The sequence below is a fragment of the Rousettus aegyptiacus genome, unplaced genomic scaffold, assembly GCF_014176215.1.
Source record: "Rousettus aegyptiacus isolate mRouAeg1 unplaced genomic scaffold, mRouAeg1.p scaffold_m13_p_8, whole genome shotgun sequence".
Classification (NCBI taxonomy): Eukaryota; Metazoa; Chordata; class Mammalia; order Chiroptera; family Pteropodidae; genus Rousettus; species Rousettus aegyptiacus.
The window spans coordinates 53,718,556-53,744,092 of record NW_023416311.1 but is presented as its reverse complement, the minus strand read 5'-3'; the positions used below and the strand labels follow the sequence as shown (position 1 = coordinate 53,744,092).

Here is a 25,537-nt window from a genome sequence, read left to right as displayed (position 1 = left end):
GAATAAACCTACACCTCGGGACATGCTCTCCTGAGAACCTGATGAACTCATCCCTCTATCCTGTGGAAGTAGGGCAGCAAGGGCAGCAAGTTTACCATGTGAGTTCTTGAATTAGGCAACTATGTGTTTTGCCAGAAAATTTACCAAGTACTTCACTAAGAGAATGATTATCTCGAGCTGCGCTAACCCTTTGGCTAGTACTTTTTAAAGATCTTTATGGTTCTAGGGAAAGTTTAAAGACAGCCAGTATATGCTAAAGAACAGACCAACAGCAGTCAGCACGACAAAATCAGCGCAAGTATAAACTGCGTACCTTATAGCAAAAGCTTATCTAATAAAAATAGCGAGATGATGATGCAAGGCTATTAAGCATCTGTGCATCTTGATAAAAACAACTCCAAAAGGATCTAAGTTGAAATATCAGTGACCTTGAAAATAGGAAAAATTTCTCCAGAATCTTTCTTTTGATAACCTTAGGTCATTAGAGCAATGCTTAAACATATAGTATGTATCTGACACTGTGCTAAACTCCTTACAGGTGTTATTTAATCTTCGTAACAACCCTGAGACAGACACTATTAAATGCCCTCTATTTTACAAATCAAGTTAGGTTAGAGGTGCTACAGATAATACTTGAGGTTTGGAAAGTGGTAGAACAAGGATTTAGACTTGGAACTCCGAGATTCAAACAAATCTTTTGTTAAGAATCACAATACACAAGTTAATATTAAAATTAAACTTAAATGTTCATTGAGTATTTTAAAATGTGAGGATTACATCTTATCTGATAGGGCAAATTCTTTAATTTCTAATTGATAGCTAACTATTCACAAACATCTTTTAAAAACAATTATTGAACCCTGAATCATTTGTTTATATTTGTGCATTTGAATGACTTGTTCTGTGACCCACAGGTAATCTTTAGCTATTAAGGGTAAGATCTATGTTTCCCTTCTTAATACTCTAAATAGTAATTTTATGCAGTAAGTACCCAAAAGTGTACCAAGTCAACTGAGTAGTATGAAGTTACATAATTTTATTCCCAATTTGCTTTTGACACTGAATTTAAGAAAATGTATTTTAAAATAAACATAGCCAATAAAATTAGGTCTTACACATACCCAATACAATTAATTTTGCAAAGTTGAAAGGTAATCTTGATTAATCTTGGAAAACTTATTTCCCCAGTAGATCATCACAGGTGCAAGTATATAAGGACATCTTGTCCAGGAACTGTGGGGTGACATTGCCATCTAGTGGTCATTTTCTGCTGCAGTCACTGTCCCCTTCACGCCTACTGGGGAGATGTTGAAGGGATTTGAGTATCATTGGGTACATATTATTTATTTAATCACTCATTTCACAACTCACTGGATTATAAAGTCTCTGAGGGAGGAACCATGTTTTTTGCATTTCTTTCTTTACTGTACTCAGTATTTGTTAATGTTGAAGTGAAAACATATTCTGGACTCACCCAGCTAAGAATATCAACAAACTTTTTCATTTCTCTCTTTACCTCCCACACCCCTAACTTTTCTACCCCTACTCGGGCCTGAAGAAAAACCGACAACTGTAAAAACTGCAGTGAGACTACCATAAGTTTCTGTTCCCATGACCATATTACCAATTTAAATGTCAGAAAATAAAAATTATGCATTACTGGCTTATTCTTAATACTAGGGAATAAAAAAATAGATGGCAGTGAATTTTTTCTGTGGTTAAATAAAATGCAACTGTTATTAAGTAGAATTTCAGAAAGATAAACATCATTAAAATTATAATTCCAATAGCTACACTTCACTGGATGCTTATAAAATGCTAGGCATTATTTTAAATCCTTTCTGTGTACTGCCTCATGTCCTTAAAACAACCCTAGAAAGTAGGCACAAATCCAATTTTATTTTTTACAAATCCAATTTTAACAGTCCAAAAAACCGATGTGGTCAAGCAGAGAAAGAGGGACAGAGAAATATGACTTGCCTACGGTTGTTTTCACCACTAAGTGAAAAAGCTAAGATTTGAAACCAAGTAATATATCTGTTTTTGGTAGAGAACAAATAACAAAAAAAGTGATGTTTATATTTTAAATATCCAAATATTCTTAAGAAATTATTTTGAAAAACAGTGTTTAGCAGATGTACCAGTCATTAATTGGAAAACTAAATTGCTTTAGTAGAATTACTATAATTATTTCTTAGAAAACATGTATTAAATGAGTCAAATTTAGACATAAAAGAGGGTTTATTTATCTATTTATAGATTTGCCTTGGTCCTAAAGAAGACTAAAGGTGGCTTAAAAAGGGATCATAGTAACTTTTTGAAAAATATTCAAGATCTTAAATAGATTAATCTCCCCAAAAGCTAGCTGCTTCCAAGCTTGACTTAATATTCTGCATGTTTTCTCTCCGCTGCTTGGTAAATATATTTGCTTCTCCTTTTTGCAATCGACGTCTGACAGTTGATTTTTGCTGTTTTGTCAACTGACGTTTCACCTTCTGTTTCACCAATTCCTGGAAAGATTTCATGAATTAGTATCACTGATAACTGACCATTTTGATAAGGAGTAAACATTCAATAAAATATTTTACACTGCTAATGTTTCAAATTTCTGTTAAGTGCCTGAATTTTTAAAATACTAATACTATACAAACCAGTAATAAAACACTAAATTGTTATACAATAAAACAAATTACTTCCTAATTACAGAAATATAGAATATAGCAAAAAGTGTAGTCAAAATTGTCTGAAAAACAGCATAGTGCCACCTAGTGTCCATCAAGAAAAGGAAAAAAAAACAAACCAAAAAACCTCAAAAACAAAACAATCAAAAACAATGAGATAAAAACTGCTTGTTCCTCTGCTTTCTAGATAAAAACAGGCATGTCAGTGCAGTGGAAGATTGTTTAAAAGCATTCAGTACTAGTAAAAATATACCTAAAATATATCCTCATAACCACAGGTGTAGAAATGACCTGATGGCAACAGTTACCCACGAAAAAGTCTTCATAAAATTTTTTGGGAGATGCGAAATGCTTTCTCATAATAAATAATCATAAATTTAAATTATTTCTTGTTATGCAGGACATAGGCTGCCAATGTCACAAGACTGCCAAGGTGAATAAAAATTCTGAATATTCTATTCACAATAACCTTTTCTTCCCCTGAAGCATTACAGCCTGTTATTTAATTGTATATAATCTTACATCATCCAACTTATCTCCTAAAAAAAGATATACAGTGCAAAGGTTGAAGCATGGGTCTCTTCTTAATATGCCCCACTCTATAGGGGCATTTATTAAAAATGTCGTTAAAAAATTAAAGAATGATGATTTGAGAAGTAAAAATGGGCTAGAAGAACTAGTTTGCCTAATGTACTGCTTCTTGGATTGCATATATATAATATAAAACTTGAGTTCAGATGACTTAAATGTAGACTGGATTACTTTACATTAAGCAGACTATATTCACTTAAAAAGCTTTAATTAATTATCCTTCTTTACTTCGGTCTAATGATTTTCAATGGGAGTAAAGATAAGAGAAGGAGAATGAAACAGTGAAAGAATCACAACTCAGGTTCTCGCAGAGACTGATAGTCCATGAGATGCAATCCCCCAGCAACTTACAAGGACCTGGTTTCCCAGAAGTTTCAGAACTGAAAGCAGCGTTGGTTGAAAGTTTAAAATAAGAGTGACTGGCCTCTAGGACCCTTCCCTACCCGAGGAAGCCAGGAACTCACATCATCCCCACCCTAGCAGGAGACAGCACCTTCTTTACTACAACAAAGACAACAGCAAAACCTTCAGAATTCTGAAGGAAAATTATTTCCAAACCACAACTCTAATACTTAAACTCCCAATCAAGTTTGAGGAAAGAATAAAAAAACATTTTTAGTAATAAAAACTCTCCGCAAAGTTCACTCGATATTGAGAACCTATACTGCCAGTAAAGAACTAAAATGGGAAAGAAAAAGATCAGGAACTAGGAAAGAAGGCACCTAATAGATAGGAGATGAAAAGTTCTAGGAAAACAACAGTAGAACATACACTGTGTTTAAACTGGAGGAATTCAGAGAGGCCTCCAGAATATTTTTAATTAAAAAAAAAAAATCACTTTCTCTTCCAAATATTCTGTTGAATTTCCCCTGGGTTCTTCACTTCAAGGAGTCCTTAAGATAATCAGACCAAGCAGTTGAAGAAAATAAGATAATGGATTACCATGCATGTATCTCGTCCCAATCTAGGCCACTTTACAAATCTTGTAAGGTTAATTTTCTTCATGTTAACAAGAGAGGGAGAAATATCCCATTCTGTATATTTTTTAAATGATGAAATATGAAATAAAATTCTTGTGAACCATTTCAGGGAGTATATAAAAAAGTCAACAAAACCCACATATATATTATTGTTTGTTGTTGATGGTGGCTGCATATATATTAAAAACAATTATAATTTCAAAGAACACAGAAAAAATCTTTTACCTCTGCACAGACCCTACAACAACTATCGTGAAATTAATGAAGATACAAAATAAAGTTTACTTTCTCCTGATTTTTTTAACAAAATAAAATGTGATCCCAATGTGACCAAATTTCCAAAAGAATGTAGAGTTAAGATGATCAATTTTTCCCCAATGACTACAGAAAAACCTTGGTTGATCAAACTAGGGTAAAGAGATCTTTTTTCCTCCTTAGAAGGCAAATTTGTATTTTATAATGCAATTGTAGGCTTGACACTATTTTAAACTTTAAGTTCCTGCTGTTAGCAGCAAGGGAAATGGGATAAAAGTCAAGACCTAAAGATAATGTCAGTGCCATCACCTTTATATATAGAAGACAGCATAAATTAGAATCTAAAGAAGTAGTAATCTCACTTCTTTACATGTAATTGTCAATTTTACACCACTGTAATAATATATAAAAGTGCTTATGCTTTGAATCTGAGAAATCATAAAAAGGAGGGTAAATCTCAATAAGTATAGAAAATATCAAAGCCAAGAGTGGACAGGAAAACCATAAAGTATAAGAAATTCTTAATAAAGACAGGTGATAATACTTAAAAGATTTTTATCTTTTAATATAATCAATAGATGTTTCAGAGATTACGTAGATTTAAATTTTATGTTTAGAAAGCTAGTAAACTGCAAGCCCATCAGAAAAGAATATATAAAAATCAACACATTTCTAGAATTCCACTCTTATTTTGGTCTGATAAGCTCTTAACTTGTCTTTGGTCTGACAAGTTTCTATTATCAAGTGACGGTCTCAGAACTTCTAAAAGTATGCTATATTGTAAAATAAGTACTTATTTTCAGCTTGTTTTTGATAATTCAGATTTAATTTTGTAAATATCCCTTATTACCCACCATAGGACATACATTTTAACTTAATGACAATATACCTGAACTTGGAAATGGGAAGTTCAGGCAAAAAAATTTTTTTTCTTTTGAATTTGTTTTCCATATAATTTTATTTTCTCCTTTTTACTTCCTGAGCTGATTTTCTTCTTTTGCTCATTTTAAGTTATCACTGAAAACTGGTTTCAATGGTATTTAACATGATACATTTAAACAGAAGGAAAAAACCCAACATACAGATTATGTAAATTTATCTCTCTCCTTAAAATCTACAAAAGAAACAAACTGATTCTTCCTCTTGGGGTAGTCCAGGGAGAAGGCTGGCAGGCAGAAAAGCAGGGAGGAGCTGGACTATTTATGCTCATTACCCTGTCCAGAAAAATGTCCCTTAGAAATTCTTTTGGATGCTGCTGCTAAATGTCCAACAAACACTTGCAATACCCAAAATTTTTAAATTACCTATTTTCTGTTTTGAAATTTAAGAACAAACTAGTGAAGCCGGGACACCTTCACTTCAGCTGCAGTGGTGTCACCAGCTGAGTAACCTTGAGCAAAGCCACATAACCTATCTTGGCCTCAACTTCCTTATTGTTAAAATGTAAGGATGAGATTATATGAAAATCTATAGAGTGGATCTAAATTTCTATGATTTTACCCTTCAAATTCAAGGTAAGTTACATGCTGCCTTTTCCCTGAAAGCTCTCATCATTCCAACTAAAAGCGAACTCTCTCTCCTATATTACTAAATTTGTATTTGTTATGATTTTACACTATTAACATGTGAGGTCCAAATGGCTGAGACTGAGTTGTACATCATGTAATCCTCATAGCACCTTAGCTCAGTAATCTGTCCAAAAACATTTGTAAATGTTGAATAGTTACCGGAGGAATTGTTGAACAGCTTAAAACACTGCTTGCAGAAGTAACACTCAGAGTTCTTGTCCTATGTTCACAAATATCTTCCATATTTTCATCTCTAAAATTTAAAATCATAATTTATCTAGTTAGTTTTTATAGTTAATTATGCTTACTTTATATCACTTTACATGATAATGAAACTTAATACCTCAGAAATACTATATATAAAACTGAACGTAAAACTACCCACAATTCAGCTAAATATATTAACAATTTTCATTTTCAGCATTCTGATAGTCACTATCAAAATTTCAAAATAGGTCTACGGTCATACTACCCTGAACAAGCCCGATCTCGTGATTTCGGAAGCTAAGCAGGGCCGGGCCTGGTTAGTACTTGGGGGAACACCTAGGAAGACCAGGTGCTGTAGACCTAAAAAATAAGGCATTGTAAGCTGACAAGGTTCTTACAATCTGTGAGGTCAACCAAGGGTTGCCTCACCTAAAAATTTTGGCTATCAAAATTTGTTCCCACTTAGCCACAATTCATGTCTTTTCCCCACAAATCTGTCTCTTGCAATCTAAATCCTTGGGACACTTTCTTGCCATCTTCCTAAACAAAAGTAGATGTAATGGGAGCAAAGACAGTACTTTACATGGTCTACTCCAAGGCAGAAAAAAACTGCAATGATAGAAACTAATTTATTTTATACATTGTTTAAAGTTTAATGCGTAAGAAACTCAGAGATATTAACCCTTAATAGTTAATATTTTTCAGCAACGTTATCTTTAATTTTTACTTTGAATATTAAAAATTTTTCCCAACATGTGTTCGGAGCAAACAAATTATTCTGTATTTAGAAGACTATTTAACTTATACAGTTTCTTTTCTTACTTACTCAAAATCCTGAGCCACTGCCACTCTTGATTTTAATTTAATTTTACATGTTTATTATTCAAGTGGTAATAGCTTTGAGACTCAAGATACGGTTATATGGAAAAGGAACACAATTCTTGTGTATTGCTTCACAGTAAAACTCTAACAATAAAGGCAGCCTTAGGATGTAAGCTTGAACATGTATTGAGAAAACAGTACTGCGGATTTAATTTTAATTGTCATATTACTATTTTGAAATAAATAAAACTATATTTCATTAAACTACAGTTCTTTAATTCTGGATAAACTATCCCAAATCTAAAAATCAAATTTTAGATCTTTTGCTAAAGGCTAAGGCTGATTAATATTTCTAAGAAAAAAAATTCTTGAAACATAAGATTATATAATTTTACAAAAATGAATAAGAACAGAAAGTTCAAAGTAAGAGAAAATTCACTGTAAGTAGATATTTTATGGAGAGCATATTTACTGCAGATTTATTGGTCTATACATAAATTAAATATACATTAGGTGTATAATTATGAAAATACATGATCTGTATTAATTCTTTGAAAGTAATCAGTTTGTATTTTAAGACAGACTGCTTAAAATGAATCAATATGCTATCTAGCATCAGGTCAATTATAGAGAATAATTGGAATTTTAACAAAAGGGTTATTTGCTTTCATTTTACACATAGTGGAACAGAATACAACTCTGTCACATCATTTGAAAAAATATTTACCAGAACTGAATAGTATAGTTCTCCCGATTAAACACAAAAAGCAATCAACAGAGATCTATACCTGAAAGGCCTGAATTCCTTGTTTAATGATGACAAGGCAATCAGATGAGGGCATTCATCTTCGTACTCTTCAGAGCTCACGGAGATTCCTTCTTGATCTATTTTGCTGTCTTGTCTGGTGTCATTTTCGGTTTTGTTTTTCTCCCCAGAAAACTCAGGTGCAGAATTGTTTTCAACAACTTGCTCTTTTAATTCTTCTACAGCTTGATTAAATTCAGTCATTTCAAAATTGTAAGTATCATCACTCTCCTTTGACAAATTGTCTTCCTTTATTTGTTCAAGATCTCCAGATGATCTGCAACAGAGGTCAACTGATTCACCTATAGAGTTTTGTTCACTTTGATTTTCTGATCTACAAACCTTTGCTTTTTCTGACACCTCTTCATCAGAAAATGAGAATTCAGATCCCTCCTCTGTTTCAGTATATTTATCATCTGGACCTACTGGATGAAGCAATTCATCATCTGCCTGCATTTCTTTTGTGTAGCCACTGGCAGACACCTCTACATCAAGAGAGTCCTCCCTCCTAGAAAAAAAAGAATATCAAGCATTCAGAGAGAGGAAAAAGGCCATCTGACATGGAAAATATTATTGATGAATTATAATTCTCAAATGAGTTTAATAGTTCATATATTTTAAAGATCTTTCTTTACCTGAAATTAATACTTAAATTACTTAAGTATACAAATGTAAAAGATATGTGCTGGTTGTCATTTATAAATAAAATGACTGTGAAAAGCAATATATATTAGTAGAAAGATTATAAAACCTTTGATATTTACTAAAGATTTCTTCTTTTAAATTATGTCAATCATCCTGAACCAGAAAACAGTATCTTAACTAAGTATATAAAATAAATGAGAAAATATGGCTTTGCGGATGTACACATAATTAAGTTCTACAAATCAATTAAAGATATCTCCTGTTCTCAATGGAAAAACACAAATTCTGAGAAAAACATGGTCTGATTCCCTTAAAATGGATTATTCACATAGCATCCTACATTGAATAAAAAAAAGTTCTTGAATTTATGAGAAATTAGGTATGTTCCTCCCCCAAATTCAGTAACAATGCCTTAATGGACCAAAACCAGGCATTTTCTAGTTTTTAAGTTTCATTTATATATTGACACAGCAATGATCCTCAACAATGATTATATGTTGAAGGTCACTATTTGGAAAATTTTTAGATAAAAGTGCTAACTTTTAGAACTCAATAAATCAGGTCTTTAACAGAGTTCAATCATTTTCAGCATTGCAGAGTACAAACCTGATATCACTAAAGGTTGGATAAAGCTCACTTTCATAGCTGAAACGTTTGATGAAGAAATCTCTAATGCATTTAACATCTCTGTCAAAATACCTGCAAAAACAAGAATCATTTTTGATATAGGTTTTGTTACTCAATTTTTTCCTTATTAGTCTATACCAATATCCTTATGTCATTTGCTATGACATTTCTACTTCTTACATGAAAAAGGATGTTACTCTAAAGGAAAAATAAGAACTAGTCAACAGTGTATTTGAAACACGAAAATTAAAAGAAGAGGAACTAACAAGGAATCTAAGCTGTCAAAGGTATACAGGTCCTATAGTTAGTAACCTCAAGATTTCCCCATAATGTTAACAGACATACTAAGAGAAGGTAAGCCAAACAGGAAAATTTGGGGGCAGGTTTCCACTTTTTCCTCTTCAGTCTCTACTCTATCAGGTTATATTTCCCATCGGCTATGCCCATGAGAACTGTTAAGTCAACGGGGAAAACTGAAGATAAAAACAGATTAGTGACTCATTAGAAAAAGTTTGAGGACTACTGAATTATGTTTATGTACCTTTACTACCCATTAGCTGATTTGCAATAACATCCAAAAGAGATAAATAATGCAGTGGCTTATAAATAATGATCCGAAGACATGTAATCTGGAGTGAGAGTAAAAGGCTGCTTTTTAGGCAACCATAAAGTAGCAAAAACAGATTAAATTCTCTAGATTTCCAGATAATGGAGAATTAATGTACAGGGTGACATGGAATTGACTATCTCCTTGAATTTTAACTAAATTCTTATTTTAGAGAAAGATGAAGTTTTGAAATAGGAAGACAATGCCAGTATTCTTTGCTCTTAGGGCGCCCTGGGAAAAAATCTCAATAAATTAATCTAAAATTATATCTTTATATATGTTAATGTTTCACCTACTAGATAATACTTCTTCAAAAGCAGAAATAGGCATTATTTATATCTTAATTTCCAGTGCTTAGCATAACTCTTTCACCCCAGTACTTGGCCATAAAAGTTCAAGTTAAATCACAATGTCTTCAAAAATACTGCAGCCTTAACTTGGAATGTCATAATCTGTTATCATTTCTGTCTGTAATTCTGGTTGTTCCTAGCTGTTCCTTCAATGCATGACTGTTATTCCATTTTAATAAAAAAGATAATGAGTCATCATCCAAAGATACATTAACTACCCAAGTGCCAGGCATTAACCTATTACTATTGTTTTGTTGGAAATATTCTTTATTTTTAAATAACATTTCTTTCTCTAGCATCAGTATAGACATTTTCCAATAAGAATCAGGAAGAAGAGCGTCACTGAACACAAACTGGTTTGAGCTTAAACTTTGCTCATATTATATTATGTAAGTAGTAACAAGTATCTTTGTGAAAAAGAGGAAACCTCTCAGTATAACTTGGAACAGGTGGAGGAAAAAACACCCTAAATATGATTATGCTCAATTGCATTGTGGAGTACAAAGGAAAATATCCTGTCATATTTCACAGCTTGCCTGGTTTAAGTGGCTAAAATGAGGAATAAGATTATTACTGTATATAAAGTAATTCTGCTCTTTGCCAGGTTTTATGTATATTATTTTCTAATAAATAAAAGCTAAAATGACATGAGAGATATTATTGGTGGCAATTGAGTCCAGTACAAATCCACTTTTATTCAGGGCATCAAGATTATCGAATTATGCTTGGTGAAGCCCTCTTGGAGGCAACCAGAGAAAAGAAAGAAAAGGGGAAAGGCAAAGAGGATGGGGATGTAGGGTTCCCCTTTCCATTTCCCTACTTCTTCTGAGCAGGTTTTTGTTTGTTTTAAAAACTGGGCTTCTAACTAAAACTTTTTTGAATAAAGGGTTCCATTGCTAAGAAAATTTGACTTTTGAAAGTCTGTCAGATAAGAGTAATTAAAATTGTTTTGATGTTTATAAAAGCATGCAGTTTCTTCAGATTTCCGATACAGAGCATAAGCTTAATGAATATGTTTTAAAAATGGAATAAAAAAGATTTTCTTAGGGGGAAAATGCTAGTAGCTTGATACCATTTAATAAAAAAACTAAAATTTTAGATCATTAACAAAGGACACTTCAAACCAGTTACCCAAATGACCGTATTACAAAGTGGAAAATTATAAATAAAAAATGAATGCATCACACATAAATACACCCACATTCACAATCAATTTCAGCATATACCATTCAGCGTTGGGATGAGAAGTTGAAACCATCTGTGGAAAATCAATCATGGTGATGTGGTCATGTTTATCCAAAATGAGATTGAATTCATTGAAATCTCCATGTATTAGTCCATGATTCGCAAGTTTGACAATTAGTTCCATAGCTTCATCATATACTGATGCAGGATCCTCAACATGGTGTATCTGACATCTGAAGGCATTTTAAGTATAAAAATAGGTTATTTGTACTCATTTATCATTTTAATGTGTGTGTGTATATATATATTTCCATTCCTTTTCTCCCTAGCAGTTTCCTCTTCATTCTCATCAGCATATAGACATAATAGTGCCTATCTTGTATTTAAAAGAAAAAAAATCCATATCCTGCCTTGATTCTGTATACTTTTTTGCACTGCCACATCCTTTCTTTGATCTTTATAGCCACACTCCTCTACATGTGCTTTCTCCAACTGTTTCCCTCCACTCTAATGAATCCATTTCGAACATGCTTTCTTCATCCACCTTGTTCTAATAAAATAGCTCTTGTCAAGATTACCAATGACTTTCATGTTGCTAAGTCCAATGGTCAATTTTCAGTCTCCATCATATTTGGTCTGTCGGTTAACCTCTTTCCCCTCGTTCGAACGCTTCCTTCACTTGACTCTTGTATATCAACTCTTTAGGCTACCCTCTTTCTACACTAATCATTCCTTTTAAAGTCTTTTTTGCTAGTTTTCTATCTTCTCCCAGACCTTTAAATTTTGGAGTTTCCTCAAAGGTTAATCCTAGGGCTTTTTGTTTAAAATCATTCTTCGTGATCTCCTTCAGGCTCATGGCTTTAAACACCACATGTATACTGACTTTAACCTAGACGTCTCCAAACTCCTAGGCATCTCAAATTCACCATGTCCCAAACTGACCCTCTGATTTTGCCTCACTCTCTAACTTCAAAATGCCCTTCGGTCTTTCCCATTTCTGTAAATGTCAACTGTATCCCTCCAATTAATTCATCATTCAGGTCCAAAACCTGGTATTACCCCCAACTCATACCTTCGTCCATATCAATGTCCAATCCCAAACAAATCATGTTGGTTCTTCCTGAAAAACATATCCAGAATCTGACCACTTTTCATCACCCTGACATCTATCCCTCTGATCCAAACCATTATCTCTTGACTGGATATTATAATAATCTCCTAACTTGTCTTCCTAATTCCGTCCTTATCTCCTTTCAGTCTATTATTAAGACAGCAGCCAGAATGATCCTAATAAAACATTAGTCAGATCATGTCTCTTCTCTGTTCAAAATCTTCCAATGGTCTCCTATCTCAGTAGAAATTAAAAGTCCTGTGCTAAATATCACTAAAATGGCGATCACACTACACTATATGAAAGTATCAACACATTATATACCTTAAATTTACACAATATTCATGTCAAATATAATAAAATTTTTTTTAAAAGGCCTTGCAATATCCTACAAACCCTAAATGACATACCTGGTCCCCTGCTGCTTCTCTGATCTTCTCTCTTATAATTTCTCTCTTACTCATTCAGCTCCAGCCACACTGACATCACTTTTCCCATTCCAGGAATTATGCACTTGCTGTTCCCTCTGCCTGGAATGTTCTCTTCGATATCTGCATGGTTTCTCCTGACCTCTTTCAGGATTCTGCTCAAAATCCACCTTGTTGATAAGACTTTTCCTGACCATTGCAGGTAAAATAGCAGCGTCCTACACCCACCTCAGTCCTTCCTGCTGCCCACCTGCCCCATCCTATTTTATTTTTATCCACAGTATTTACTACCATCGGATATATAAATCCTTACTTAGCTATTTACTACTGTATGTTTCCGTCCATCAGAATGTAAGTTCTGTGAGGGCAGAAACTTTGTTGTTTACTCCTGAGCCTGGCACAATGCTTGGCACATACTAGACTGTTAATATTTGTTGAATGAATCACAGAGATTATAAAATACATACTGTTAGAATGAAACTGAATTTTCAATTTGCCTTTTGAGTCTACTGCTATGTGTTAATTTCTAACCTCCCAGAAGCAGTATTTTGTTTAATTAAAAAAAATTTTTTTTAACAACTTTAATTTACTAGGATCCATGGCTCAAGAATAATACTTACAGAGGATAGCCATTTATGAGTTCCATGACCACTGCATGGCGATTATAATCAATTGGCTTTGGAACTGGAAATTTCCTGTCATACAATGCCTAAAATATAGCAAAAAAGGTATAAACTAATGAAGAGGTCATTAATTTTTAGGAAACAGTACAAGTAAATTGTCAACAACCAAAAGAAAAACATACAAGACTTTATGAAATTACAGTTAACACATGATTATTTATATATATGGTTGATATACAGTATAGAATGAACTGTACATAAAAACAAAATTTTAAACCAGTTTACTTAATTCACTTTTTCATCATTCATTTATTGAACATTTACTAAATATTATACCCTGTGTTAGGGTCACAAAACTGAGTGTGAAAGAGTTTTTGCCTTTAGGATATATCCTCTTCTCTTTTGTAAGTTTCTGCCATTTACTGGAGTGTGCTTAAAAAAAATAAAATGAAAAGTGATTTTTGAAGTACTCTGTCTTCTGGTATATTAGAAAATGAAATATTCCAAAAGATTAGGCATTTTAGTTTATAAAGCACTGACCTTTTCATCAAACCACAATATAGGATATAAATCTATTACATGACCAACATATTCAATGTAGTAGAGGCAAAGGTTACTTCAGATTATCCATACAACCATCTTTTCCACTATGCTTAACTTTTTATATCCTATCGCTTACAAAGTTCGTTATTACTTCCTTCAAAATTTATGACTTCTGCCACTTGGAATACTACCATTTATATCTGATTACTGCAACAGTGGTTCTAGCTCTTGCCACCATACCTTACTTTTATTCTATTTACCAAAAGTGAACTAAGATGCTTATGTCAGTGCTGGCTATAAATATTGATTTTAGTCTAAATATATTTACAACTCTTTAATCCACTTGATCTGTCTTAATTTTCCTAATATTCTTTCTAGTAAGTACTCTGGAATAGTCAGGACAGTCACTGAGGTGACTTATTACCTAGACACAAAGGACTCACACCCACATTCATTTTAGCCCAAAGTAGCTCCTCTGCAAAGTACACAGTTTTACTGCCAAATCATATGTATGCTTCATAACTTTACCCAACTCTTTCTCACTTCATGAAACCTTTTATTAACTATTCTTCTACTCTACAGAAGTTTCTCTAAACTTAACATTTATAATTTTATTTTTAAACTGTTCTTTGCTTTGTGTTCATGTTATCCTCCCAACTTTAAGACACAGACTCACTGGTTATTCCTTTGCTATCCACTCCTATACCCAAGCCTATCCCAGTACTTCATACAGTGGTTAGGCACACAGCTGATACTCAATATATACTTATTAACAGTGCTGATTTTAAAAGACTGTCTAATTCCTACCTTCTTTGGACAAGAAATGAACTACTTTCGATTCTTCAAAGATTGTTTGCTTGGCTTAAGATTTTTTTTTTTCCCAATGCAAGTGATGTTGAGCATGCCTTGGTATATAAGTATATAATAACTTTAAATATTATCATAGTGCTCTAGGCCTTGTGCCATAGCTTAACCCTTAAGGTATAGGTCAATTTTATCTTATTCTCTGCTACGAAAGTATCAATGTATTTAAGAAGCATATTGAAGCACAACCAAGTTCTATTTGTGTATCTTCATACAAAATCCCCCCAAAAACACCTAATATAGTTTTGGGAAAATGTGTAATGATTCCTACCAAACTGCTTACATACTATTATAGGATACCAACCATTATAGGACACAAACCATTAGTACAAGACATGAAATACAAAACATGTATGGTATCAGTATCATTTATTTATACTGTTGAGAATTCTTTCCCTATGATTACTAAAAATTTAAGCACATAAATTAAAATAACCTATTTGAAGAATACCAAACTGAGACTCCCAAGGAAGACTGGTCATACACTGACTTTTACTAAATCGAATTTTTTTTTAAAAAAATGAAGTTATAACAATTAACTCCTACTGAAAGTAATAAAAACGCAATGTTATTTTCTGTTTAATTTAAATATTAGTGAAGATAATTTATTTAAAATATTTTAAAAATCTATGCTGAACTTACTGAAGGTGAAAATTTAAAAACTAAAGTTTTCACTATTTCTAATATACATATAAATTTGCAAATTGCCATATCTTGTATTATATGAAATAAAAACACTAATCAACCTTGCTAAGACATCGAGGTTTCTACAGATGGAAATTATCTGGTGTTTTTAATTATGTACATATGTATAATTTAGATACACATTACACATTAACACATACATATTTGTGAGGCAATTACATTACTATTTTAGGCTACTACATCCTATTAATATTGTAGATTTTATGTTGCCTTTATATGTTTAAAACAATAGAAATATTTTTACAAAGAAAGAAATCACCAGAAAAACAAATAATAGAAAATGAATTAACAGAGTTAAAAGTGACTATAAGGATTAAGATTGAAGGTAGGAAGATGCGGAGACAACAGAATGATGCTTGTCACTATAACCTTTAAGCTACATGTATTATTTGTTTAAAAATGAAAAATTATTTTAAAAAATACCTTCATGTAGGCAAATTCTTTCATGGCAGAGAGACGAGATAAATAAAGCCACGACATGTTATGCCTGTGTTTATGGTAATCACGCTTGTTTTTCAGATTTCGAAAGGAGGTTCTTCCCAGTCTGTGAAGCTTTAATGCAAATTGCTGCCCTTCTCCATTTGCAACAATATAAATATCTAGAGCCAAGATTTTAAAAAGATCATTATTATATTTTTATGACAATAAGATTAAACAATTTTAAATTTGTTTGACTTTATTTGTACCAAATTTTATCTTTCCTAATAATGAGGACTACTTACTATTCAGCAAAATTCTTTAACTACAACCCAAAACAAGAAGACGTACTAATATCTACTACAAAAACAAAAAAAACAAAAAATAGGAATGTAATGTGTCAAAGGTTATTGCCTCCAGAGGTACTCAATGCTTAATTCAATATAGTGGAAAAACATTCAATTATTCCTCAGTGCCCTATATGTATGAGAAGTGATATAATAGTTTTCTTCCTTTTCAACAACATGAAGTTCAATTCTTCAATTGCTCTAATAATAATAATTTCAGTTGTTGGAATATAATCCGATAATCAGAATGGAGCAGATCTTCCCATAAGTATTCCAACTATCGAACAAGCTGCTATGTGTAATACTGACATTTAGAATATATCCTAGTTATTCATAAGAAACTTCAGAGACACCTGTATTAGAGTGTTCACCATATTACTTACAAAAAAAAAAAAAAAGACTGGAAGTAACTTAAATGTGCGTAACAACTGGGCCTGGTAAAATCTAATAAGAAGCATTCATACAATGTGATACCAGAGATGTATCAGGTGGGAAAAAATCAAGGTGCAGAATATAAGTACTGTTGGCTTTCATCTCTGATTAAAATGATATGTGAATGTATACATGTATCCTCAGTATATTATATATTTATATTTACATGGTATACTTCTAGAAGGATATGTAAGACATCAAATAACAGTGATAGCTTTGGGAAGTAATAACAGGAAGTAAGAGAACTGGGTTAGGGGTAACATTGTCTTTCTATTGTACTCCCTTTTGTACTATTTATTGTTTTGTATGTAATACAGTTCTTAAAGTGAAAAAGCCATTATTTTTTTTAATTGCGAAAAACTGGACATAAAATAATTAAGAGGAAGCATTATCTCAAAAAGTGTTTCATATTCTCATTTTACACATTTCATACACACTGCTATATTTAGCACTCTTCTATTACTTATTAAATATACACCATAATCTGGATATTAAAACAAAAGACATACAAACCATCTGAAATACATAGCAGCTTCCCTTGGAGTAGGCTTCCTAATAATTCTTTTAATTCCAAATTTAATTTTGCTTCCTCAGTTTAGATAAATAATATAACTATACGGGATAAATTTACAGGATAAAAAGCAGTGTATAAGAGAGCATAGTATACATAAAATCATTTTCTGTTCTTCATTTCTGTCTTCCACATGAAAAATAAATACACAAGTATTTGCTTGGTGCTGTTTAAGAATGCTTTTTCTGTGTTTTATACATATCTAATTTAGCCTTGTTGATCATAATGCTGTGAAGGAAAAATATGTTTGTGGATTTTAGATATTCACTTTCTAGTACTTCCTTGTACATTTTAACTATTACAAATATGTAATTTATCAGATAGAAAATAAGAGCAAATAAAATATTTGCCAAAGATTTTGGTTATTAGAAGAAAACTAATTCTTGGTATGCTGAATTTTTAGCGATATAACATAACAATAATCTACTACACTAAGGGTAATTTCATAATCTGTATTGTTTCTCAACAACTTTTAAATTTACTGTTCCACTGGAAAAAATAAAAAAATAAAAGATGAATGCTTTCTCAAAGGGAATGTAAACTAAAGCAAAGACAATGCATTTAATAGTACTGTTAGCACTTACCAGATTCTTTGCCAACACCCATCTGGTTTCCAACAGACTCAACTACCTGTCTAGAAGAAAGTGTTTTCAAAGCTAGGTAATCATAGCCTGCGTTTGTCAACCGATAGCCCTGGACAGCTAGACAAAAGCAAATGAGAAAGACCATATTTTAATTATATTGTACCACCAAATCGCATCAGTTCCGGTCATGAGAATAATTTAGAAATGGGAAATCTTGGCTGAAAGATTAGCTACCCAGTTTTACAAGTTTGGTATTTCTTCCTATAATTTGTATTTTTAATCCGGTGCAATTTTACTTAAGTGTGACTCAGACTGATACTAATCTATGAATGGTTATTACTAGTCTGTGACAAGATACAGAAACTTAAATGAAGTGGTTAAGTTTAAAAATCTTTATATCAATTTGACCAAGTTATTTCGTCTTCAACTCTAATAATAAGGAATCTGCCTACATTTTATCAGTTTATTTCCTTTTTCTGGTAATTACTTCATATTTTTGAAATTTTTGAAATTATGGATCCGTGATAGGTTGAAAAAAAGAAACTCATCCCTCAACGCAAATGGTTTGAGAAGTAGTGCTCTAGAGAGTCTTGTGGCAGATTGTATTTTCCAAAGACAGCAGCATCAATCTCTATTCTGTTTGCTCTTAAGCAACTGGAATTTGCTAATCCGTTATCAGGGATTAGGGATGATTTTTCCACCCTTTTTGACCTGGGTGGGCCCTGCGATTGCTCTGACCAATAGAACATGACAGAAGTACGCTGTGTCAGTTCTAGGGTTAGTGCTTTCCAGGTCTAGCAACTTCCACTTCATGCGTTTTAGAACACTTGCTCTGGGGGAAGCCAGTTACATGAAAAATCACAAATGGTGCCTCAAATACTTACTTTTGGTACGCTCCCAAGCTATGAGTTTATGCTTCACTAATTCTCTTAAAACTTTATTACAGCCACCATGTTTAAGGCTGGCTATAGAAGCAACCAAACTGCAGGGAACTATTTCATGGTTCTTCATGCCCATTTCAACCTGAAATTAAAGGAATCATTATGTAATCATAACCAAAACCTTGTTAAGAAATTAAATTCTTCAAAATTCTCTGACCATGCAATTGCCCAATCAATTCTGAGACATAATTATTACCTTCTTTGGACATATTTTTAATATATAATCACTAATATTCATATTCTAGCTCTCTAATAAATTCTATGCACTTCAAGGATAAGAAATGTGAGTGCTTAACATAGTTACTGACATATGGTCAACACTAAAATATTTACTGACATCCAAATACATGTCTTTAAATAAACTACAGATATTCAAGATATTTATTAAGAAAGTATTTAATGAGAAAATATCATTTTCAGAGAATAAAAAAGCATGTAAAAATAAATGGAGAATTTATTATCTAATTGTGGAAATAAAATGTACAGATCTAATCCTATTAGAAGTTAAGAAATAATAAGTGCTAAAAAAAAGGTGACCCAGGGCGGAACAAGAATATTTCTGCCTGAGGGATCAGTTTCAAGGCAGAAGCAGCACTTGAGACTGACTTTTGAGAGATGCAAGTTTACAGATAAAGCAGACAAAGGAATATCAGGAACAGACAATAAAAAAGATTTGGGCATGGCACATGTGCAAAAAAGTACAGAACATGGGAACAGCTAGTACAGTGGTAGCTCAGACAGAACGGCATATAAAGTTCATGAAAAAAAGGCTGGAAAAACGCTTTTGAATAAGATATGGAAAACCTTAAATGTAGACCAAGGAGTTCTAGATTTTGTATGGAAGAAACCTTTGAAGATGTTTAGGCAAGGGAGATGTATAGAGTTGTTTTAAGGACATTAATCCAGTGGGAATATGCAGACTGGTTTAGAGAAGGCAAAACCTGGAGGTGGTATTTTAGAGAACTAAGATGACAGTCCAGGCCAGAGAAAATGGAAGCGAGAACAGGGAAGAGGTAGGTAGTGGCAATGGGAGGAAGAAATTAAAAATCATTAGGAAGTAGTATGGGATTGGCATTAGAAGTGGGTGGGTAAAATGAAATGAAGAGTCAAAGCTGAAGTGAAGAGGAAAGGCAGGTTTTAAAACAATAATAGTAATAATAATAATTTAATGTAGTTTGGGAAAGGAGGAGGTAGACGAAGTTGATGAATTTGATTTGGGCACATTGAGTTTGAGATGCTGGAAGGTCCTTCAAATGATGATGTTTAAGGAAAATTGGAAAGGCAGATCTATATTTAGGAACTATATTTAGGAATGAAGTCATAGAGAGGAAAAACTGTCAATTTTATGATAGAGGTAAGAGATGAAATGAAGCTGTGAAGTGGATGTGCTTGTCAAGCAAGAGACAATGGAAGAAAAGGAGGGTTGAGGGACAAAATCTGGGGGGAAGTTCACAATGAAAAGTAAAGGCAGCCAGTCAGAATGATTATTGATATATGAGGTGTCAGAGAAGTAAAGGGAAGAAAGGATGAAGGAAAGGTGGCCACTAATACCAAGGTTGGTGAGACTCAACTGAGACTAAAATGTTTTATTTAAAGAGTAGGTTATTCCTTAGCGAGCTTCAAAAAATAAATATTGCAGGGATAAAGTTTTAGAAGATAAATTTGGCATCATTTTGCAACCTAACAAAAACCTCACACTTTAAACTTAACTCTTCTTCCATGCTTTGTTCTATCTCTACCAGCCTCTAACATTTCTTTCTCTTGACTCCCTTATTTCTGTCAGAGGCATTAAAGAATGAGTGAATATGTTGAGGAAGCAGAGAAAGAAGGTATCTTTCAGAAGTGACAGTAGGTATTTAAAGTCCAGCTGAATTGAAGAATCTATGGAAGGAGAAAGAATAGTGCCTTCCAAATTTCATACTAGATTTGCATTTGATAGTTTAATCCTTATGATCAAAAGAAAATAGCTCCTAAATAAATTCAGTGTTTTATTCTGCAAACGCCCAATCTATGTGTTCCTTTTTGTGCTGTAAGACTAAGACCACAAAATCACTTTTTGTCACTTCTCTGGTTGAAAAACATTCAGTGGCTCCCCTATCATTAGAATACATTCCAAATTCTTTACTAGGCCAGCAGGGCTCTATAGCACTAGCTCTGGCTCTCACCTTTTCCAGTTACAACTCCAATCATTAAGTCTCTTGCTCATTATCCTCCAGCCACACTGATCTTTCCATTCTTCAAAAATTGTTGCTTCAAAGCCTTTGTACTTAACTACTGCGGTTTCCTTTGCTTCCAACTCTTTCCAAGGACTTAACTGGGCCAGCTCCTTCTCATTCAGCTATTATCCCCTAACTCTTTCTTTTACTTAGCAAATATTTATCCAGTACCTACCAAGTACCAGAAACTTTTTTAAAAAGGCCTTAAAACTTTGATTATAAGAGAAAACAGAGAAGATTCCCGCACTCAGGTAGTATTCTGGCTACACAATTTAAAGATATCACTCGTGCCCCCGCCCACTCTACACACGGTTTCTATTCCGTTAACCTCCTTAATGTCTGTATAGTACTTATTATCTGATATTACCCTTATTTATTGATTCGTTTACTTGATGATCTGTTTTCCTTGTCTGTCTGTACCTCGTCGAAGTCCCTAAAGTTGTTACTAAAACCCGACAAATATGTGTTAATTGAATGAAACTAAAGGAATGCTTTGTGTCTAATCGGTGACTGGGGAACCCAATGCTATAATTAATCCTCCCCATGAGCCTTAAACCCTTATAGGATGGTAGGTAGCCCAGGGTAAGAATAGCTTCACCGGCCACAGAGATGCGCGTGGCTCTGGAGAAGGGAAGAAAGGAAGGAAATTAGAAGAGGGGACTTTACTGTATTGGGAGAAAATCGAGGCTTCCGAACAAAGTCTTTTTAAAACTCCTACTCTATGGTCTTCTTTGCCCTATTTCCAACCTCAGCCGCATTCCAATGCCCAGAAAGCGTCCAGCTCCTAGCAAACTTCCAGGAAGAAGACGCGCAGTGGTAAAGGACAGGGGTAGACGGAGAACTTCTTACCGCTGTCAGGACCCTGAAGTCGTCCCGACTCATGTAACGCAACTTCGCCACATTCACCTTCCCCATGACCACCCAAGACGGAGCTCAGAAGCCGCTTCTTCCACAGCAAACGAAGTGCGCAAGGAACATCAGTACTCTAGCTTGTCACATGTCTCACAGACTAGGGGTGGCTCGCGCATGCGCTGTACCTTACTTCAGGTCCTTGTTAATAAATAGAAATGACATTTTCATTGGTACGGAAAAGTAAACATCTTCATATGATGCACGTAGTACAGAAAAGGTAAACTACTTTTTAAAATGTTTTTTTTTTCATGTAACGGAGCAGACTGTAAGCGTTCTCTATAAGGTGCCATTTTATTTTTCGTACCTGTCAGGACCCACTGCCTAAAGAACGCAAACTGCCTCTGAGAGCAGAGTGGTAACTTTTATCAGGTTTTATCCCTAAACAGTAACTCCTATTTTAGGCAAAGTGAGTTCCAACAGGAGAGGGGGGAAATGAACCTGAGTGCAACTGATAAAGGCCGTTGAAGATAAAATCAATAGTAATGACACCAGCAGTCCCTCTTCTAACTGCGCCTGCTCACGAGAGAGGAAGGCGTGGTTAGTGAGAACTCTCTTGCGCCTGCTCAGTACTTGGCTCTAAGTTCTCGAGACTCCGGGGTGCGCCGGCGCCTACACCTGGAGGAGATGGGGTGTAGTGGGACGTGCGGGGGCGGGCCTGTTGTCGTTGCTTCTCCCGCGCATTTCCAGAATTTCCTGCGGCATTTTGATGGTTGTGGGTGGAGCTACCTGTTGGTTTCCCAGGGCCTACGCGGTTTTAAGGGATTTAGAAGGGCAGCCCACGCTAGCCTTGGAATTCCTCTCTACCGCAGCAAAAAGGGTCACCGGAGTGGTACTGTAGACAGCTTGCACCCCGCAAAGAGGGTGCGTACTCTAATAATACCTTTCTACAACAGCAACAAGGGTAACAAAACTTGTATGATAATGTTTACATTCTATCTTGTTTCATGAACTATATTTTAAACCTTTAAAGGGAAATTATTTTGGTACTCCCCAATGTTAGGTGTGGGTGATACACATATGGTCACAGAGGATTGTGGTCCGCTTCAGCCCTTGATACCATTTTTAGCCAGTGGTGTTTAGCCTCGTTCTGGGTTCCAGTCTCAAAACTTCCCCTGTAAACTTTGGTATTTACGGAGTTCCAGTCTCCCCCTACCTTCGGTGGTGGTGGTGGTTTCCACTGACCCAGGTGCTGGTTTTCCTTATCTCCAAGGGCCTCCCAGTATGTTGCTTGGTTCCAAACACAGGTAGCTCTTTCGTGAACCAAGCATGAGTTAGAAGGCAGGCAGTTGAATCTGCCATTTCTAACCAGATAGTAGCACTCTGAAACCATAGAATATGGAAAGCAGAAGAAGGCTCTATTCCCTCTACACCACGTTTGATTTCTTTTTTTACCTGAATGCAGTAAATCTTCGTCTAACTAAATGAAAATCTCCACTAGAATGGAGTTATTTTTTTCTCCTGTACTTCCCATAAAAAGACATGAAAATGAAAAGTTATTAAAGAAAGCAGACATCTGGTTTCCAATGTGCTGGCTGGGAAATTATTGCTTGGCTATCGCCATGGGAACATAGGCTATTACCTATGGGAACATAACATTATAACAATAAGCTTTCTGCTTCTGTACCCTTGCTTGCACAACCGACCTGTGGGCTGACAGTAAATAGAAGAAAAATAGACTTTTGTGTTTAGACAGAAAGAAGAATGGGGTTTAGGGCTTAAAAACCGTGTACCTCTGCATTTCGGGGCTGCTTAATTAGGGGTCTTTGTACCCCTGGCAGACCCAGTTGGCTGAATAAAGAGTGTGTTTCCAGTCATCAAAAATTGTTCCTGCTTCAAAGCCTTTGTACTTACCACTGTGTCTTTCGGTGGCTAGCGGCTACAACACCAATACTTTAGCAGACATTGCTAATCTATTATGGTACAAACTCTACTAATTCTGCTCCAGGCAACCTCTGTTGATTGGATTTCGCTAGAATAGCTGTCATGGTTCTGGAATACTCCTTGGGCTTAATCACAGTGAGTCCAAATCTGTTTTATTTTTAATATTAATTTTTTAATGAAATTATCTTAATCATACTATTCCTCAAGGAGTTCACTGCTTGTGCTTTGTTTAAGAACAAGACATGGTTGTCATTATGTAGTTTCATTTACTTGGCAGCAAGTAAAGGAGATGGGAATTCTCATATGAAGCTGTCTTCTGAAGGAAGGCTTAGCCACTGCTTATATACATTGGTTAATTATATGTTGATTTGTTCTTTATAGTTGGCTACTTACCTGGTTGGGTTCCTGTAAAGCTCATCCTCTTTACAGCTGTGTCTGCAACATACTATGCTACATTTTAACATTTAGCAAGAATAGCATTTAGTAAGAACTGTCCAGACCTTGTGGCCCTTGAGGTATCTAACAAGAGTTAAAAAGTTATTCAAGTACTGTTCAGTGTTTTGTTCTATTCTAAACCATGCTTAGTAATGATAAAACCAAAAAAATCCACAATGTTCTTTATTTTCTCATTTACCATTTACCAAACAAATATATCTGAATTTTGCTCAGTCTTGGGGAAACTCATTTCCAACTAGCAAACCTTTAGTGGAAGGAGATATGAATAATAAGTCAGAGAATAGTATGACAGAATATCACATTATTATTTCCTCTCAGACCCACACTGCCATCTCCATCCCCCCCCACTCTTACACACACACACAAACACACACACACACACACACACACCCTGTTCTCACAAGCTGCAGAGGATCTTGACTGTCTACAGATTAGTTTAGATTTCTTAGATTAAAGTTCAGATTTCTTAGGTTAGCATTTAAGATCTTCAAATAGCATGTACCACTCCATAATTGAACCACTTTGTTTTTTACTTGTACAACTTCCTTGATTTCCACTTTCACTGTTTTTTTCCTTCATCCGTAATGCACACCTTCTCTCCCCGCTTTTTCCTTCTTTCCAATCACCATATATGTAAATCCTAGGTATTAGTTTTCAAATGCTATGCACCTCATAAAGCTTTTCTTTATTATCCCTATATTAGTTTCTTAGAGGAGCTGTAACAAAATAGTACAAACTTGGTGGCTTAAAACAATAGAAATTTAACCATTTATAGTTCTGGACCATACTTCCTCTGGAGGTTTTAAGGGAGAATCTGTTTCTTTTTTCTTCCAGTTTCTGCTAGAATTCGATGACTGCTGGCATTTCTTGGCTTGTGGTTGCATCACTTTAATCTCTGCCTCCATAGTCACATTGCCACCTCCATTTCTGTTTGTAATTGCATTTAGGGCCCATCCAGATTCTTAATCACATCTGCAACCTTTTTTTTAAAAAAATCTTTTTTTGTCATAGTAAATTTCTAGATATTAGGGATTAGAACTCATTGATATCTTTTGGTGGGTTGGGGACATTACTCCCTCTCATAATCTCAAAAGGAGGAAAATTCTCTCTCTAATCTTCTGTAGCCATTTGTCTTTAGTGATTCTGGCCACTTTTTAACCTCCCCTACTAGCCTATAAATTAG

At 34.2% G+C, this 25,537-nt stretch overlaps 1 protein-coding gene and 1 pseudogene across 1 annotated transcript; one reads left to right on the top strand and one right to left on the bottom strand.

Annotated features, from left to right (window-relative positions):
- Positions 1 to 1,016: 1,016 nt before the first annotated feature.
- On the bottom strand, positions 1,017 to 22,127 carry RIOK2 (RIO kinase 2). The gene is made up of 10 exons (XM_016122526.2): positions 21,955 to 22,127; positions 18,833 to 18,971; positions 17,949 to 18,065; positions 16,021 to 16,196; positions 13,483 to 13,571; positions 11,365 to 11,556; positions 9,161 to 9,253; positions 7,893 to 8,417; positions 6,235 to 6,328; positions 1,017 to 2,510 (listed from the first exon to the last, which is right to left on the bottom strand). Exons 1-10 carry the CDS (start codon positions 22,018 to 22,020, stop codon positions 2,346 to 2,348), a joined length of 1,656 nt encoding a protein of 551 aa, XP_015978012.1. The 5' UTR covers positions 22,021 to 22,127; the 3' UTR covers positions 1,017 to 2,345.
- LOC118607539 lies at positions 6,531 to 6,643 on the top strand (annotated as a pseudogene).
- Positions 22,128 to 25,537: the final 3,410 nt, after the last annotated feature.

What these genes read in the sequence shown, in the direction of transcription:
- RIOK2 (XM_016122526.2), bottom strand. Translation starts at nt 22,020, where the DNA reads ATGGGGAAGGTGAATGTGGCGAAGTTGCGTTACATGAGTCGGGACGAC. An exon ending in AGCTTGGGAGCGTACCAAAA is followed by an intron (nt 18,066 to 18,832) that starts GTAAGTATTTGA and finishes GCTTTTGTCTAG; the next exon opens with CTGTCCAGGGCTATCGGTTG. An exon ending in CTCATAAATGGCTATCCTCT is followed by an intron (nt 11,557 to 13,482) that starts GTAAGTATTATT and finishes AAATGCCTTCAG; the next exon opens with ATGTCAGATACACCATGTTG.